The 17,953-nt window shown below is 45.0% G+C and overlaps 1 protein-coding gene across 1 annotated transcript in view; it reads left to right on the plus strand.

Annotated features, from left to right (window-relative positions):
* The first annotated feature begins 260 nt into the window (after positions 1-260).
* The window catches only part of rpgrip1l (RPGRIP1 like), a 59,010-nt gene continuing 41,317 nt past the window's right edge, over positions 261-17,953 (plus strand). The window contains exons 1-9 of the mRNA XM_064312470.1: positions 261-351; positions 2,441-2,536; positions 3,302-3,446; positions 5,142-5,434; positions 7,090-7,195; positions 7,581-7,724; positions 12,899-13,004; positions 16,004-16,150; positions 16,660-16,733. Coding sequence (XP_064168540.1) covers positions 2,449-2,536; positions 3,302-3,446; positions 5,142-5,434; positions 7,090-7,195; positions 7,581-7,724; positions 12,899-13,004; positions 16,004-16,150; positions 16,660-16,733 — 1,103 coding nt within the window. The 5' untranslated portion in view covers positions 261-351; positions 2,441-2,448. The remainder of the gene's footprint in view (positions 352-2,440; positions 2,537-3,301; positions 3,447-5,141; positions 5,435-7,089; positions 7,196-7,580; positions 7,725-12,898; positions 13,005-16,003; positions 16,151-16,659; positions 16,734-17,953) is intronic.

Here is a 17,953-nt window from a genome sequence, read left to right on the forward strand (position 1 = left end):
TTCTAGAGCTGGATACATCGTTTTCCAGGAGCCCTGCTAAAGGTATCTTGGGAAATGTAGTTTGTAATTGGAAGTTACCGCTATCTAGGTACCGATACCGATTTAGCAACATTTGGTTACTAATTAATGTATCCCAAACTATGATCTCAACTGCTTAAATAATCGCTGTATTATACGTCCCTGCCATGATTTAAAGTGTGGTTAAGCTTCATAAATGCACAAACAGAGTGTAATGGATGGGAAAACTACATATCCCACAAGTTTTCCTATAGGAAGTGGCTTCGCATAACGGAAAATGAGTTGTTTGTTAGCAACGGTCGCTGTGGAATGGTTTTCTGTGATTCCATAAAGGTAAGGCTAAGATTGCTAGCTAGCTACTGGCTTGCGTGTCTGACCAAAACACAACACAGTACATGTAGCGTTAGCTAATGCTTATTTTAATTGATATATGATCATTTCTGTTTTTGTTGATGTGTAGTACATTGCAGCTGCGTGACCATCTATCAAGCAGGCGGGCGAATAACGTTAGCTGGTTAGCTAACGTTGTTATGGGTCTTATTTAGCCTGCCACCGTTGCTGTAAACTGTTGGCTTAAGCAAACTAGCTAGTTAGCTAGCTAATTGGAATGTTAGCTAATGTACCCTCAGTGCAGATAGCTACATAATTTTGGCTTGCATTCTGACGTATCTGTGTCTTGCTAGGTAGTTGGGTTTGTCATCTCTGTTGTAATTTCGTTTGAGAAAGTTGGTCAACTGCGTAGTTAACTTAGTAGTGGTTGTAACCAGACATGCACGCTAAGAAACTCAACTAAGCCAGGCCAACCGTGCTTTTTAATTTATGAGTGCCATTATGAACATTTGCACACGGCTTGCCTAAATGAATATTACTTTTAGCCAACGTTATATCTTATATTGGAAATTATGCTATACCATCCGTCATCCATATTACTTTTCGTTTATCAAATGTGAATAATAATAGTACCCATGTCAAATTAAGCTTTATAATAATAATAATAATCCCCAAATTATTTTTAACTGATTGACTCGTCCAGCCATAGCTATATGCTTTTGCAACTTAGAAGGTTTATAATCAAAACACCTATTTAACAAACTGGCTCATTAATATACACAAGCCAGTGATATAAAGCCCATTTGTGTCATTAATGGTATCTGCATTAATTTCCATCAAAATGAGAATACATCTTTACAGAGCATTTTTGAGTGAAGCCAAAGCATTTACATCTACTCACAATCTAAACAGAAATGTCATATGATTCAAAAATGTCAATGGGAAGGCTGTTCTCTCCACTGGGATGAAAGCATAAATAGGCTAATATGTTCTGGTAAATGGAACGATCAGATATAAGGCATCTGAAATTAAAACAGTTTGGGGAAATGTATCGTACATCGCTGAGATATTCAGTGCCAGTGCTTGAATCTGGAGACAAGAGGCTGTGCGTCAGCTGGTTTAGCAGTCTTGCCTCCCATATTCAGTCTCCAAGTCATGCAGGATCAGAAACTATTTAGAATTCAACTGCTAACATCATTCCACCGCGCTGTCGTGAATTTTAAAACGTGTCACCTGTAACAGAAACATAAAGTTAATGAAATGCATTAATGAAATTATGAAAAACATTACAGTCACCACTGAGACTGACCAAGCTGCATTCATTAAACCCTCTGGAGCTTCAGTCGAAAGTGGAGAAAGTGAAAAGATGGCACTTGTGGATTAAGTTTAAATCAATCCAATAAAAATAATAATAATAACGTGTCAAATAAACACTTAACCATTTAGAGGATGTTCTAAATGATTACCCAATAAATGATTAACACCCGTAAACTAAACCACATAAGACAATATTATGCTGCTGACAAAGTTACATCAGAATATTGTTCATTCTTATTATATAGCCTACTTTTTATAGTAGCATTGCAAATGTATACTTATGTGTTGGTGTTGTTGCATTGAAATTCTCCTTTTTACTTACTGAAACAAAGGTTTTTGTTCAATAGTGTGTAATTTCAGTTCAGCAATAATCACGTATGAGGTATGCGAGAGCAGCCTTCTCAAAGTCCAAAGAAACTGTCATACGGAACACCTCACCTCTCAAGTGATTGCACTTTAAAAGTGCAATCAGCTGCTTTACACACTCAAATGTCAACAATGCAAAATTCTGTAAACTCTGCCAATGTAAGGTGCCAAATTAAGACCTAGGGACATTTTGGTAAAATGTAGGATTTTTGCTTTTGAAATGTAAGGTTTGTTTTTGTTTTAAATTGTATTTCTGAATTCTCAAATTGCATACCGCATATGGAGGTTTGGGAGCCCTCGTGTTACACTTATTCATGAAACAGCATCTCATTAGGGCTTATCGGAACGCGTCACGTTGTGCCTGTTTGACAGATCAGCGGTGCCGCGCGTTGTCGTTCTGTTTTTTCAGACTGAGCCATGTCGACGGCCGCAGCTGATGAAACGGCGGGGGACGTGCCCGTGAGAGACGTCAGCCTGAACCTGGCTGGATTCGGGGGGCCGCAAGGTTTCAAGCGCCTGCTATTTATTACCGTTACACACTTTGATCAGTCTTCGTTAGTTTCCCTTTGTAATCTCCTTCCCTTTTACGGCAAGGCTGACCCGCGCGAACCTCTCGCAGTGATTGAAGACACGTGTGCCTTTTACCTGTCTTGTAAAAGCTCCGAATTTCTCTCGTTTTCAAAGATTTCTTTGTCTCTGACATCCTGTTGCCATAAACAGAAGGTCTTCTTTGATTTCTATTTGTAACAGACATTCCCCGTCTTCCCTTTTCTGTTAAGAAAAGACTGAGAAAGTAGATCCATATGCATCCACTGTATAAAAACAGAAGCATATGGATTTGACGGTATTATCAGATGAGCAAAAGGAAATTGTTAGATTATTGCTAATATTTCTGGAAATGATATTGAGGACGATATTATATCTGTCACTGACGCGCTCCCTCTAGGCTATACTCCATTTTCAGCTTTTTATTTTAACATTTGTCATAATCTGTTGCCATGTTTTACACTGTTATCAGTCAGTTGTCGTAGATTCTTATCTTACTAAAAACATGTTTAAATATATGTCATGTGGTTATTTAGTTCATTTTTGTTAAAATATATTTCATAACAAGTGTTATTGTGTGTTGAGCTGACAATTAAAAGGGAATCTCTGAATAGAAAGGTGAAGCCAAGTGATGGAGGAATTGGCAGCTGAAAGACGCTCCTATTGGCCCAGCTTGGGCGTGGGGGGCGGGGCCTTCAAAGCTGTGCTGGAATTGTATTGGCAGAGCCGTCGTCAGCGCAGAATGCCCGGGAACGGCAGGCCGTGTCCCGGATCAGCCGGGAGGACCTGGAGGACCGCTTCCTGCGCCTCCACGAGGAGAACCTCCTGCTCAAACAGCACTCCCACAAGCAGGAGGACAAGATCAAGAGGTCTGTGCTGCGGTCCCCGCCCTTACACCTCCTGTCTGTGCCGCAGTGAGGCGCATTCTGAGGCTCCTCCCCCTTCAGGAAGTATTCAGTGTCAATAGAGTTTTATGGACCAGTTTTCGTTATAAAAAAAAAGTAGTCTTTAGAGTTGAACATTCACATAAATTAATTAAAAACATTAAGACAGCAGTAAGATAAATATATACAACTCAATCTCTTCATAGTGAACTCCATTATGTATTAGTCAAGTACACATGCTTATAATTCTGCTTTGCCATTGCTGCTACACTACACAGTAGTACTGCTACCTCCACATTGCTTGTTACAGGATTTAGGAGTGCTTAGTGTGATACGTTTGTGGGATAGTAGAATGCAGTTCAGTGAGGTCTGACTGGGCCAATTAAAGCAATGTTACAATTAAACTGACGCTGTGGTTTGTGTGGTCAAAAAAGAAACTTAGCAGTAATTTTATTTTCAAATGAGACTGGTAGAGACTGGGAAGTATTGTTAGTCCTCCATGATTTTACATCAGTGGCACTTTTTTAACTGTAACAGAAATTTAGTCCCTTTGACTTGCAGCATACTTTTTCTTCGCTCACCTGGATGTGCACTTTTTTTGCTTATGATTTTTTTACAAGCGGGGAGCGGGGGGTTTCGGGGCATTTACGAGATTTTTGGACGAAGCGCACAAATGGAATCTTTGCCCTGCCGCAGCTGGTCGAACCGCCTGTACGGTGCTCGCACCCCCTGAACGCTCTGGTCCCAGCGACTGCTGGACATGTTTTGCGTTACTCCACATCGCCTGAGCTCCGGACGACCCCTTTTGACGAGACTCCCCCTTTTTTTTATGATATAATGAGCGAATGAGAGAAGCCTGGCAGAAATCAAAGGTAGACGCGATTTCGTGCCAGAAGTACAATAGGGCGCATTAAAGGAAGACAGAGCCCGTTGTGCATGGTCTGCATTAAGCACAGAGACCCAGCCTTAGCCCCTGCTCTCTGTTTCTCCCGAAGCCTTTTAAATCATAAGTTTGAAGATGGGTTCCTTCATGAACGACGATGTGTTTCCCATTGCACAATTTATATTGGGCCACCTACACATTATATTGCATTATCAAATTGTAGTGCGGTTTTCCACAGGAAGGGCAGAGAAAGCCACTGAGGGGAAGAAAAAAAACTGCAAACAATAGTCTCTCTCACCATTGTGAACCTTTCTTTCTACCATTGCTGATAGAACTGCTAACCTTACGTTTCACTCACCACATCCTCTGCCTGCAACTGTTCTGAGCAGTACGCCTGCTGTTCGAATTCAAAAGTGCTTTTGATTTATTTTTTTTCGTTTTTGGTAGTCGATGAGCATATGGAGCAAATATGTGCTCCCCCCGTGATCTAACCTTCAACGATAAGCCTTAGGAAACCCTTATTTGTCAGTGCTATAAAGCAGATTGCTGCCCAGTGGTTTCAATTATCATCAAAGGCCTCTTCACAGGCAGTAATAGTTATATCAAAACCTGAAATGTATTATTCAGGTTCCATACTGGAGCCTTACAGTGATTATGTCTCCTTTCAGATGAGATTTTATTCTTTTTTTTTTTACTTCTTTCTTGCTGAGTGTTCACATTCCTCCTCTGTTCCGTGACTCCTCCGTTTCTCCTCCTCCTCCTCCTCCTCCTCCTCCTCTCCTCCGGCTGTGGGGCAGGATGGCCACCAAGCTGATCCGGCTGCTGAAGGACCGGAAGCGGGAGGAGCAGGGAGGCGCGGGGGCGCGGGACGTGGGGATGGAGGAGCTGGTGGAGGAGCTGCAGGAGCGCGTGCGGGAGCTGGAGAAGCTGAACGAGGGGCTGAGGCAGCGTCTGCTCGCCGCCAAGCAGCAGCTGCTGGTGCAGGGCCGCCGGGCCACGCCCTACGGCCACGTCCCGTCCCGCATCAACACGGGCCTGCGCCGGGTTCGGGAGGGCACCCCCGCCCCGCCCCACAGCGCCCACGGCAAAGGTGCACCCAACCCTCCCCCCCCCCGCACACCGCCCACTCACACACACACCTCACCTGTCTGTTACACACACATCCACAGCCTCATTAAGCTCAGATTAAAGACCACCCTGGGCTGTTCTCTGACAGAATGATCACTGCTATCACTGTACTGTTATCATTTAGCACGTAGACCATAACCGCAGCCTGAAAGAAATTTAGCATTCTGGGAAATGCAGTAATTGCCCCCTGGAACCCTCGGGGAATTTGCCCCTTTGAATGTACCCAGCCCACGCCAAGTCAATGGCACACACAAAGCACATTTATGAATGCTCTGCATGTCTCACAGGGCCGCTTCTCCAGTCTGTGGTCTCCTAAAACCAACGTAGGTGCCTTTCTAACCCATGTCAGTGTTAATTGTTACCAGAAAAGTCCCATTTAAGATCCAGCATTCTCCTCAGAAGCCAAATTTGCCTGCGTAGTTCTAAAACCTTCTGCTGAATTCGACATTTTTTTGCACTTACTGTGATTCTGTAGTCGCTGAACTGAAAAATGAGTAATATAAGGATTATTTGCTTGGCAATAACTTCTAATGTTTGTGGAAGGAGAGGTAAAGGTCAGTAGCTTGAATCTCCTTAATGCCAGCGTGACTTATTGCATAAAGGTTAAGGAACATGCATATGATGGTTTAGAAAAATGTACTTTTTTAGTTTTAGTTTATTTCTCCTGTCATACACCAGAAGATACCCAGTCCCTGTGGGCTGTGTAAATCAGTTTGCACAGGAGAAGAAAAGAAACATTAACAACACAAATAATCTTAAATATAGCATATACATATGACCAAAATTCCTGCTGGGAAATTATACATATAATGTATTCATGCATAATAGGAAGGCATTTCTCAGAAACCTGGACAGCTTTGACAGTGAACAGATATTGAAGCTTATACTCATCAGTTATGTAAAACAAATCTTGATACTCTACTGGTGTTTAAAAAATAAAAACATTTAACCCTTAAACTGTGGTAAAATGTGCAGTAAAATATGAAATGTATCTCTGTTTCAACCTCATACGTATGTACTGAATACACCATTTAATACATGACAATTACGCTTCTTGAAATGACCGCACGCCACCACAAGGAAAACAGGCGTGGTGTGCAGACAGGGCGGGCGTGCGTCTCTCCTTTCAGACGTGGCCTACCTCCGCACCCGGGCCGGGTTCCAAACCCCGTAAAGAGGAGGCGTCGCGCTGTTCCTGCCGCTTAAATACCGCGATCGCCGAACGGTTTTTACGGGAGGCCCGTTACATCGGCGGCTGGAAACGCAGAAGGCCCTCTGTTAGAACGTCACACGCACACAGCGTCGGGCGGAAAAGCCTTTAAACGAACGCAGAGGCGTGCGGTATATTCTCTGCTGTGTGCGTGTATCTGTCAGGGGGAGGAGCCTCTCTCACCGCATCACCGGTGCTGAACCGCCCTGTGATTGGCCCTGTTTTTATAGCAGGTTTATATTTTCTCGTGTGTCACGCGTTCTCCTCTTTTGAGCCGTAATGGCGGCCGGGTCCTGGCAGTTTGTCTTCATTGAGCTGTAATGTGAACCGGCAGCGGGGGCCGTTACTGTCCCGCGCGTCCCCAGCCCTGAGGAATGTTTAACGCCCCCCCCCCCCCCATCCCCCAGGATCCAGGAGCGTGGAGCTGGACGCGAGCTCCCGGCCTCCCCAGGCCCTGCTACCCCGATACGGACACAGCCTGCTGGATGAGGCCCGGGCCGAGATAAGGAACCTGTACGCACCCCGAACACCTTCCTGGTCTTACACCCAGGGTTACTGCTGTGTGTGTTCAGACTGATGCAGAAATGGTCATAGGTGCTCAGTCTGAGGTTTAAATACTTGGTGACTGAACACAATAAGCAGTGGTATTGTTTTAGTACTTCAGTGGGTTTATTATTGTGAAATTAAATTAGAATTTACGTTCAGAAGAGTTGTGTGCCCTCCCGATATCTGTTAACAAATTAATATTTGGATCTTTCGGGCAATATCACAAGTCATGTAACGTTTAGTCAAAAGTTGTCTGAATAGCCCTGCAGTTGGCTCTTAGTGACTTAAAGTAATGTTTTGTAATGTGTCTAATGTAATGTGTGTGTGCGCGTGTGTGTGCTTGTGTGTGCAGGGAGAATGTGATCGAGTCACAGAGGGGACAGATGGATGATATGGACAGAGCAGGAGCAATGCTGCAGGACGAGTTAAAAAAGAAGGAGAAGGAGTCTGAGGAGTTACTGCTACATCTGAGAGAGCAGCAGTCCAGTGGACAGAGGTGAGTGTCTGTCTCCACCCTACACTTTATTACAGGCCATGGTCCATGGTTCACTGCAGTCTTCATACAAGTCACTGTGTCTACCATATACTACCCTTTACTGTCACTGAAGAACACTGCCTCAACTCTATACCCTCACAGAAGATCACTCTGTCTCTACCCTATACCCTCACTGAAGATCACTCTGTACCCTACTCCCTCACTGAAGTCCACTCTGTCTCTACCCTATACCCTCACTGAAGATCACTCTGTACCCTACTCCCTCACTGAAGTCCACTCTGTCTCTACCCTATACCCTCACTCAAGATCACTCTGTACCCTACACCCTCACTGAAATCCCCTCTGTCTCTACACTTTCACACTATACAGAGTCCACTTATTTCCACGCTGAACTTACTTTCATCATTCCTGAGGTATGACATTAATAGTTGATAGTTAGAGACAGCATAGGAGCTGCTTGTGGTGTAAATATAAAAGTGTAAAGCTTTTGAAGTTGGCTGTTTTACATTAGCTGTTTGCATAGGGGAGTTTGTGGTCTTTAATGATAATTTGTGCATGCCTTCCCCCTGAGTTCATGTAAGCAGGTTTTCAGTCTTTGGCTTTTGTTCCTTCATGTTCGGTCAGAAATCAAATGGTGTGGAGAGAATACCCAGATGAATAGCACGTGGCAAGTGAGCTCAGGTTCACTTTTAAACAGCAGGGCGAGTTGAGTACAGTTTCGTCCACAAACTCGTCCATTTGCCCAAAGACCGCACCTCTTAGGCCCCGCCTCGCGCGGGTTGAAGTGGACGGTGAGCCTCACACAGGGGTGGGAGGGGCTTCTCTCTGGCAGCTGGCGGGGGGACAGAGGAAGACCGGGGTGGACGCGGGAACTTGGCCTGTGATGAAACGCGCCGGCACGCGGGGGACCGGGCTGAGGAAGTGCGCAGTGGGGAATCGTGTCTTAGTGATACAAAACCTGGGCCTTTCTGAGGGCCCCCTGCAGCCTGGGCTCTGAGCCCGTCATGCTGCGTAGAGCTTAGAGCTGCGCTCTCAAACGGCTTGGAGCGCGGGGCTCTACCCACCCCCACACCCCCTCCAGACAGGGCGCACGTTGAGTGGCACTGTAGCCCCCCCATTTGCCCCCGCCAAGGCACACGTTTGAGGGGCACTGTCCTACCCACCCGTTTGAAGTCCCTTCCCTGGACGGTTACGAAATCACTCCTGGAGCTGGGGCACGCAAAGCAGTTGTTAAGATTATAGGGGAATATTAGAACTTCAGACATGATTACTTTTGTGAAAGGTGCAGATTCACAGATTCATTAACCTCCACGGACCCGACACCACTCAGCTCCCAGATGAGTGCAAAAGGGGGCGACCCCAGCCCCTCCCGAGTTTTGTCGATGGTCCATTTCTTCTTAAGCAAAATAAAGTAAGACAAACCCCTCAATCACTGACATACTTTCCCGAGATTTATGTGCTCCTGAATGAGTTTTGAAGCACGCTCGCCAATAATGGATATTCAGCATGCTAAATACTTGCTGCTGAGGAACTGCTGTACTCAGTTATGCTGCTGCTGTGTGTAGTTTTATTGAATGAAGTCATGAGGCGTTATGCAAAGCATAAGTGTGGGAGAAACCTCAACCGTTTGCACGATCATTTGAGAATTGTCCCCAGGAGGTTTACGATGCTGGCTTAGATGTGCCTGTCAGCCTCTGTCTGGTCTTTGGAGGACATACCATATGCATATTGTTCCACTCCTTCTGTTTGGAGGTTGAGTACGGGTTCAAACCAGCATTATGTGGTAACAGTCAGTCATGACCAATGATTACAAACCCCTCACGGCATGTGTCTAACCGGTCCATCACCTTGCTTTGGGATCACGATAACCCCAAACTTTGGCTACCCAAACCCCCTTAATATCTTTGATGTGGAACCCCAGACCTGCTTGCTTTCATTAGTCATGGTCTTTTATTGTTACTGTGACCAAAATGTTGGCTGTTATTTGTCCATGTGTTCTGAACAATATTTAATCAGTTAAAGATTTGTGCCCTTACAGAAGTCTGAATTGGCTTGAACAGACACATCTTTGTCTTTATCTTTTGCTGCGACATGCATTGTTAAATGGTAAACACTGTGGGTGCAAGTGTTTGTGCGTGTGTGTCTGTGTGTGTGTGTGTGTGTTTGTGTGCGCATGTGTGCATATGTGCGTGCATATGTAAATGTACTGAAGAATTCTAGGAAGCAAGTGCCATGTTCCACATTTCGATCTACATGTTGTGGGATCAGATAAAGAGACGAATGTCATGTTTACTCTAAAGGCTTAAATCGTAAGATGAAACAGACAAGAGTTATAGGGCCTGAAGTGTGTGTGCGTGCGTGTGACAGAAGAAGTAGCAAATGTGGGACACAAGTTGAACAAAGAACAGCTTTCAGTGCTGTCTCCAATTGAAATGGAGTAAGGACACGTCTGTAATCTGAAACGTGCTGTGAATTGGCCCGCGTTTTTTGTCTGAACGCACCAGTGGCACCCTGAGGGCGACGATGACGACGGTGGATGTTTGTAAGTGAACTGGAGACAAGGCTGTCAGTTTATTGGCTCAGATAATTGCCCCTCGCACCCCGCCGTCCCGCGGTCAAGTGCTTGCGCCATGGGAGAACGCTCAACACCGCTCCTCAGAAGGTCTGGTTTTAAGATGAAATTGATTCGGGTAATTTCTCTGAGAATATTTATTGTACGTAAACCTGATGTCATGAAATTGCAACCAGAAACGATTACGACAATTTTAGAAGAGGCCGTATTTGTTCTTGTTGAATACGTATCAGCTTTTTGATTTTTCTCCTTTCAAAAGCATTAACTTATTGCATGGCCTTTCACATAAAGACAGTTATAAATCTATACAGAAAACCCTCATGATTCATACTGCTGTACAAAGTTGAAATGTTTATCGCCTTATATATCTAGTGCATGATTCAAGCAATTAAAGTATTTTTTCTTAAGCAAAAAAAAAATTTGTTCACCAGCACCCAGGGGAAGACAATAATGGTTTGAAAATGTGAAATTTGGACCCTTTCTGTCATCGTCAAGTTTTTCAGATGATCTCAGAACCCTGACTTCCTGTGCTTTTGAAGTGGTGCTGTGTGTGTGTGCTGCGGGTTACCTCTCGTAGCCGCGGTTCGGTTATGACATCACACGCGCACCTTGTGGTCTCGCTAGACGATCTCGTTTTGTTTTCAGCGTCGCATCGGAGCCACGTCTCGTGTTCGCTTGGGCGCTTCTCTTGTTTCTCTTTCCAGCCAGAGGGTAATTACAGGGAAACCGCAGACAAGCTTTGTTATATTTTTTCAAAATCTTAAATCATATTTTCGAGATTTTTGCCCACAATTGTGCTGCATGATTTTGTATTTTATAACTGTTTTTTTGTCGCCCAGTTAGGCTCCTTTCACCGAACTGAATCCGATACGCTGGAACGTCTCCATTGAATATCGTGTAGCAGGATTTAAGAAAACTCTTAACACTTTTCACGTTGCAACAGTTTTGAAAAGCCCAGCCATTGCACCCAACACCAGAGGAAGAGAAAAAAGCATTTGTTTCTCCTTCTGCCCTGCTGTGTCGGTGGGTGTGTGTGTGTGTGTGTACACGAGAGAGAAAATAAGAAAGGAAATTAACATCGGTATCGATCAATCTTTTCCCGTAATGGAAGCGACGCTGTGTGACAGAGAAAGGCTGGGGAGGTTGGGGAGTCCACTTTAAGAAATTCTCTGGCCTTTATGCCTTCAATCGAGTCCCATCAGTTTCAGTGCGTCTCTGAAGACCACAATATCTTTAAAAATGTCCGTGGTACAAATTGGTTTCCTTCTCACTACAAATAGTCATTTGTAAAGGATGACATTGCTTTGCTTTTACATTGTCCTTTTGATTTCGCAGCTGTTTTCCAGCTCTGACACAATCTTGAGACCTCAAAAAATGTTCTTTATGGGACACGTGCCCTCGAAACGCATCAAAGGAAGTTCAGATCTTCGCCGTTCGTGCTTCTAGTCAGTGGCAAAATGGCTGCGTTTTATCTCCTCTTATGCCATAAATTATGGCTGACAGCATCTTATAAAATGCTTCATAAATTGTGCAGGTCAGAGTGTAAGTATCTGTTTGTGCTTTAGCTGTAACGCTCACAGGGAGGTTAATTTAGCCGTAGAATTGGCCAGAATAACGGAGGATGATTAGAACGTGACCGGTGAGTTTCTTGTTTGTTTGTTCGATCAGTGTGTGAACTGAAATATTTATGGCGTTACAAGCTTGTCGGCAAGCGGAGCGCTTGGGCTCGGCTCAGTGTGCTTGTCTCACAAAAACACCGCGTACCTTGAGTATCTTCCCATGCCCCTCTTCATAGAAAAACGCTCACCGAAAACGTTCCAAGCCATCGAGTGGTGTTCCACGCTGGAGTGCTGAGATTAATAAAAAAAATAAATTTAAAAAGCGTGCCTGCGTTAGTGCTCTAAATACAAGCATCCTGACAATGCTTGTGTAAGCTCGCCACGGTGCTTTTATGTATGATAGCACGTTGGGGAGCCAAGTTCCCGTTTCAGAATTTGTGTCAAAGACTGCTTTTTTGGACAGCGCCCCAGGTTCGATGCTTATTTGTCTTCCCTAAATGGACAACGGCTCGGGCAGTGCCAAAGCAGCCCTGGCTCTTTGATATCTGAAGGCATAAAAATGGAGCCGCTCCACACTCAGCTGCAGCACAGATGTGTGGGGAGCTTTTGGAAGTCCTCTGTCTGAACTGAATGCAGATGACTTTTCCCCCCTTATGGTGTTTCTTCTTAATGCATACATTATGATGCACTTACACATACAAGAAGATTTTCTACTATCGCTGTGTGTGTGAAATTCTAATAGTGACTTAATTGTGACGTAATTGTCCCCATCATTTTTGGGTAGTTTGGTATGCGTGGAGCACATGCATGGAGTTTTAAACAATTACTTCTGTTGTTTTTTGTTTGAAATTGCAAACAAGTGTATGATCTTTTTCAAGCATTATTTCCAGTTAAAATGTTTGGACTTTTAATAACTAAGGGGTGACGTTACAGAATGGCTGTGTGCTACCTGTGCCTTATGCTACTGTTCTGTTATTTATTATTTTTTTTGTTTGTGTTTTCTTCAGAAACTAAAAAAACTCTCTTGTGTTGGTCTGTCTTAGGATTACCATCAAGGACAACGTGGAGATGATCAAGCTGCAGAAACAGCTGGCTGAGAGGGGCAACACGTGCACCGTGCTGGAAGGAAGATGCGTCCAGCTGCAAGAGGTGACCAGGCTCGACGTCCGCGTACCTGCCCCAGTCACACACGTCTCTGGGTTTATCCTGCTCCGGCCCACACCTGACCTTATCCTCTCAATACGGTGGCCATTTTCACACAGTCTTGCATTGACTCACTTGGGGTTCATGTGACACCTGGATAACTACAGTAGCTGTGCTCTTAATACACCAAGATGTCCACCAGTGCTGCAAAGAGTGTCTTTAAAGGAGTTGAAAGAAGCAGTGTGATTATTCATTTATTTACTCATTTATGTATTAACCATTGAGATGTCATATTAGTTCCCCACATTGCTCAGTCAGTTTCCCTTATTCATTTTGTTTCACACTTCAATATTTCTGGAATATTCTTGGACGCTGCATCATGTACCTTCATAGTGGGAGGCTACAATTGCCGCTATCCATAGCTAATTGATATAGCAAGGCCGCTGAAAAGTGCCTCTTCAGGGTCCTCTTTGCCAGGTGATTAAGCTTATGGGAGGCAATGTACTTAAGGTACCGTGGCATAACAAATTGCTTACTAATTTAAATGCAAATCTGTCTGAAGAGAAAATAGCCCCTACGACAGTGCTTAACGTTAGTATCACTTATATAACAGGGCAATTAAAGACCATTTAAACGCATCCTTTTCTGCTTTCTAGTGGTATTTCGTGAGCTTTCTAAAGAACAAGTAATTACAGAAGACTCTTGCAGTTTAATCAAAGTCCTAACTAGATTATTATAATTGGTGGTTAAAAAAAAAAAGTTAAATTGTTAAAGACATATTTCCTGACCAGATTTGGATTTTTTTTTTTCCTGTCTCTACAAAGGACCTTCAGAGCAGATAGCCTATATTTAACAGCGTCCTCGTGAGAAGTGTTGATGAGTCTGATCGTGGAAGTTTTACAGTGTGGTGAGATGCTCCTCCCTGACCTCTGCATCTGATCCCCAACCCCCAGGGGGATCATAAATCCTGAGACCTCAAAAGCGCAGGAGGAGCTCCCGCAAACCGATAAATTACAATCAAAACCCTCATTTAGTTTCTTTTTTCGGTTGTTGTTTGTTTCCTGTGGAAACCCCTCCACGGGGGTATTTTCGTCGGCGGTGGGCGCTGGGGCCTGTGACTGTGCAGAGAGACGACACGCCGATAGCGGAGATAGCCGATTGGCCCCGGTTCGCGCATTCCGATTGGAGACGCGAGTCTGTCGGCGAACGGCAGCGCTTGATTTAAAGTGCGTGCCGCAGTAAATTACGCGCTTTCAGAGCCGGCCTGGGATACTTTAATTGCCGATGTGAAAATTACAGAGCGAAATCGCTGTGTGTGCACATATTTAAATGGAGACAGGCTCACAGATGCAGCCCTGCTTGTGTTCTCACGTAACGTGCTTGTGAGTTGTGAACCAGGCAAGGTGATCACTGCACAGTGCTCTTCTTTGTGGTGTTGCTGTCTCTTTGGGAATTATTCATATTTTCATTCTAATTTTCAGAACGGGCACTCCTGCCATCAGAAGCATTGCAGTCCTTGATGAAAAAAGAGTCTTTAATTCCCTTGTAACTATCAAGAGATTAACTCATTAAAATTGAACTAAAGTCATCCGGATTTATATTCGTGACGCACTTTCCACCCCCAGTATTTGTACTTTTCTTGTTTCTGTATTTCTGGAGTCAGGAGAGTTCAATTCTGGCCATCAAAAACAACCCACAAAAGCCCTGTGGCATAATTCTGCTACATCCACATTTAAAGTAAACGTAAAAGCTGCTTGTGTTTGGTTCGCTTTTTATCATTCAGGTTTCTAATGTATGATGCAAGTGAACTAGCTGTACGTATTCCTGTTTTGGTGGAAATTCTGTTCTTTCATCTGCATAAATATACATATTGGTGTTCGTCCTTGTGACTGCTAATTGGTAGGACTCATTTGTGTTTCTTGGTCACTCGGTTAAGCAGTGTGTATATATATATGCGTCAGCTGCATTGTGGGTAAGCTCTGTGTGACGCCAGCAGTAAGGGCAGTGTTGCTGCAGCTGGGCCTGCCCTTGTGCTGCGTTTAACAGCGATTAGGGGGGCGGGAGCACAGGCCAGTGAGGGCTGTTCGCCGTACCTAAACGTGCGAAACGTTCCACGGCGGTGGACGACCGTCTCCGTGACACGCGGCTCGTTGCCTGTACATCTGCGGCCAGGCGATGCCTTCTTCCCGCCACGCGTCCCCCGCTCTTCCCGCCACGCGTCCCCCGCTCTTCCCGCCACGCGTCCCCGCTCCGTTCCAGTCCCCGGCTGGCGCCTGCCCCTCTCCTGCCGTCCGCGCGCTGCGTCAGGGCCCCAGATGTGCGTTTAGGCCGCTCCTCAGTAGTGCGGCTGCATGCGCCCTCCCCCCCGGTGCCTGGCCCGCCGCCTTTGTGTGCGTGTGCACTCTGTCGTGTCGATCACATGACCAATACTGCCTCCTGCTGGCTGTCCTCAGTATAGCTACGGCAGTCCATGGAAGCCATTTTCATGTCTTCAGTTTATGACCTGTCCTTTTTTCGTTTTCATGTGTGCACCGTTTAGACATTCTTAGGCACTGAAAGAACCCCTGTTAATCTTAAAAATAGCAATTATGTTCATGCATCTTTATAGTTTCAAGTGTTTAAATATTTGAAAAAGTGTGTGTGTGTGAGGGGCGGAGGGGTGGGGGGGTATGACGGTGTATGAAGCTGTGGGTGTGGGACTGAATCTGCCAGTGTCTGAAGCTGTTGGTGTGGGACTGAATCTGACAGTGTCTCAAGCTGTTGGTGTGGGACAGACTATGCCGGTGTCTGAAGCTGTTGGTGTGGGACTGAATCTGACAGTGTCTGAAGCTGTTGGTGGTGTCCTGTGCGGGACTGAATCTGCCGGTGTCTGAAGCTGTTGGTGTGGGACTGAATCTGACAGTGCCTGAAGCTGTTGGTGTGGGACTGAATCTTACGGTGTCTGAAGCTGGCACTGTGGGATTCAATGTGGCGGTGTCTGAAGCTGTCCGTGCTGTCCTCTGCAGAGCCAGAAGACCCTGAAGGCCAGCCACGACGTCCTGCTGGCCAAAGTGGACGAGCTGAGCGGGCAGCTGAAAGAGGAGCGCCTGAGGAGCCTGGGCCTGGAGAAGCAGCTGCAGAGCAGCTCTGTGGCGCAGCGGCGCGTGGAAGAGGTAAGGGCTACCCCCCCCCAAAACACCCCCAAACACCGCCCCACCACCCCCAGGGCACGGAGCAGGGATGAGAGCTGGGACACATTCCAGCCTCATGTTTTACCCCCTGCATCTCTCTCTTCCTTTCTCTCTCCATCCTAGACCTGGTTTACCTCCCAGAGCTCCTCTCTGGCCTGCTCTTATCTGCTAAAGAGCAGAAAATAACAGGGTCTGTTAAAATTTGCGTCTTTGAGTTCATGAAAAGCGCTATATAAAATACATTTATTATTATTATTATTATTAAAATTGTGAGTCTGTTTTGAGCCTGATTCAGTTCAGAATGCAAGCAGCAGAATGATGGCCAGAAGACCGAGTCTCCTCAGGAACAGAACAGCTCTTGTGTTGACAGTTTGGAGGTGGTTGCAGTGCAACAGATGGTGGTGTGGGGATTTGTGTCTAGAGGGCATTGTGCTGAGATCCCTGATGTGTGGGCGTGACCTGATGCGGTTGCCATGTTGTGATCTTCTCAGTTGCAGGAGCGCATCCAGGACCTGGAGAAGGAGAGGGAGCTGCTGAAGGAGAACTGTGACAAGCTGTTCAACAGGTACAGGATAAGGACCCTAACTGCCCTACCTTTACTCACACGATTACATCAGGTTTCTCTGTAGTGCAGTCTTCAATAAGCCAGTGCAGACCAGGCAAAGATGTGGGTGTTTTAACCTTTCCCAGTGAAACAGATATAATGGCTAATGGCTTGTTAGCACATATGTATTGTAATAACTTCATGTCAAAAGGAAATAAGCAGTAAGGTTCAATCCAGATTGTCTGTGATTTAGCTCAAACACACACATGCACACACAGAAACCTCTAAGGGCTGACATGCGTTCAGCAACATGCGCATATTTATCATTATTTATCATATGAGGCTGCTGCTCAGTATGTCTGACATTAAACTGTAAACTTCTAATGAAGAGACCCTTTGTGCATTAGAATGTAGTTTTTTAGAATGTCGTCTTTTAGTACTGTAGTCTTTTAGAATGTAGTTTTTTAGTACTGTAGTTTTTAGAATGTAGTCTTTTAGTACTGTAGTCTTTTAGTACTGTAGTCTTTTCGAATGTAGTCTTTTAGAATGTAGTCTTTAGAATGTAGTCTTTTAGTACTGTAGTTTTTTAGTACTGTAGTCTTTAGAATGTAGTCCTTTAGAATGTCGCCTTATTACTGTAGTTTTTTAGAATGTATCCTTGTGGAGATGTGCTGGGTCTGTAAGGTACAAAAAGAATATGTGCATGAGCGATGGATGATACCATATTCCATCACATCATAAATAAAGTACAAGTGAAGAAATGTATGTGGAAAACCTTGTGAAGTAAAGTGGGTTTATATTCTCTGGGGGGAAATTGGTCCTAGGAGTTCTAGAAAGTTGTGAAAGGCTCATCTGAAAAATTAATCTTGCTTTCGTCAATAGGTGTCCAGTTATTGAGGAAAATATAGAAGTATAAATAATTGGACAAATTATAAAAAGCATTGCTGCTCAAGTCTCATGAAGTCCTTGCAAAAGGAACTTTTGGCCCTTTTCTGCTTTTCATCCCAGCCCTGGAGAGCGAGCTGACCCAGTGTAACATCTCAGCTGTACATGTTGTATATTTATACTTTTAATCGGTTGCAATAGAAAGACAAAGGCTGCTTTGATTGTGCCTGAGCCAAATGTGGGATAGCACTGCCAGCCTGACAGTTGCTGTGACTTTGGGCCCTGTCCCACGGCTTGGCCAAGCTTCCCAGCCCAATCCCACAGCCCCCCCAGGGCTCGGGAAGGGGGGGGGGGCG

The sequence above is a fragment of the Anguilla rostrata genome, chromosome 16 (genome assembly GCF_018555375.3).
Source record: "Anguilla rostrata isolate EN2019 chromosome 16, ASM1855537v3, whole genome shotgun sequence".
Taxonomy (NCBI): domain Eukaryota; kingdom Metazoa; phylum Chordata; class Actinopteri; order Anguilliformes; family Anguillidae; genus Anguilla; species Anguilla rostrata.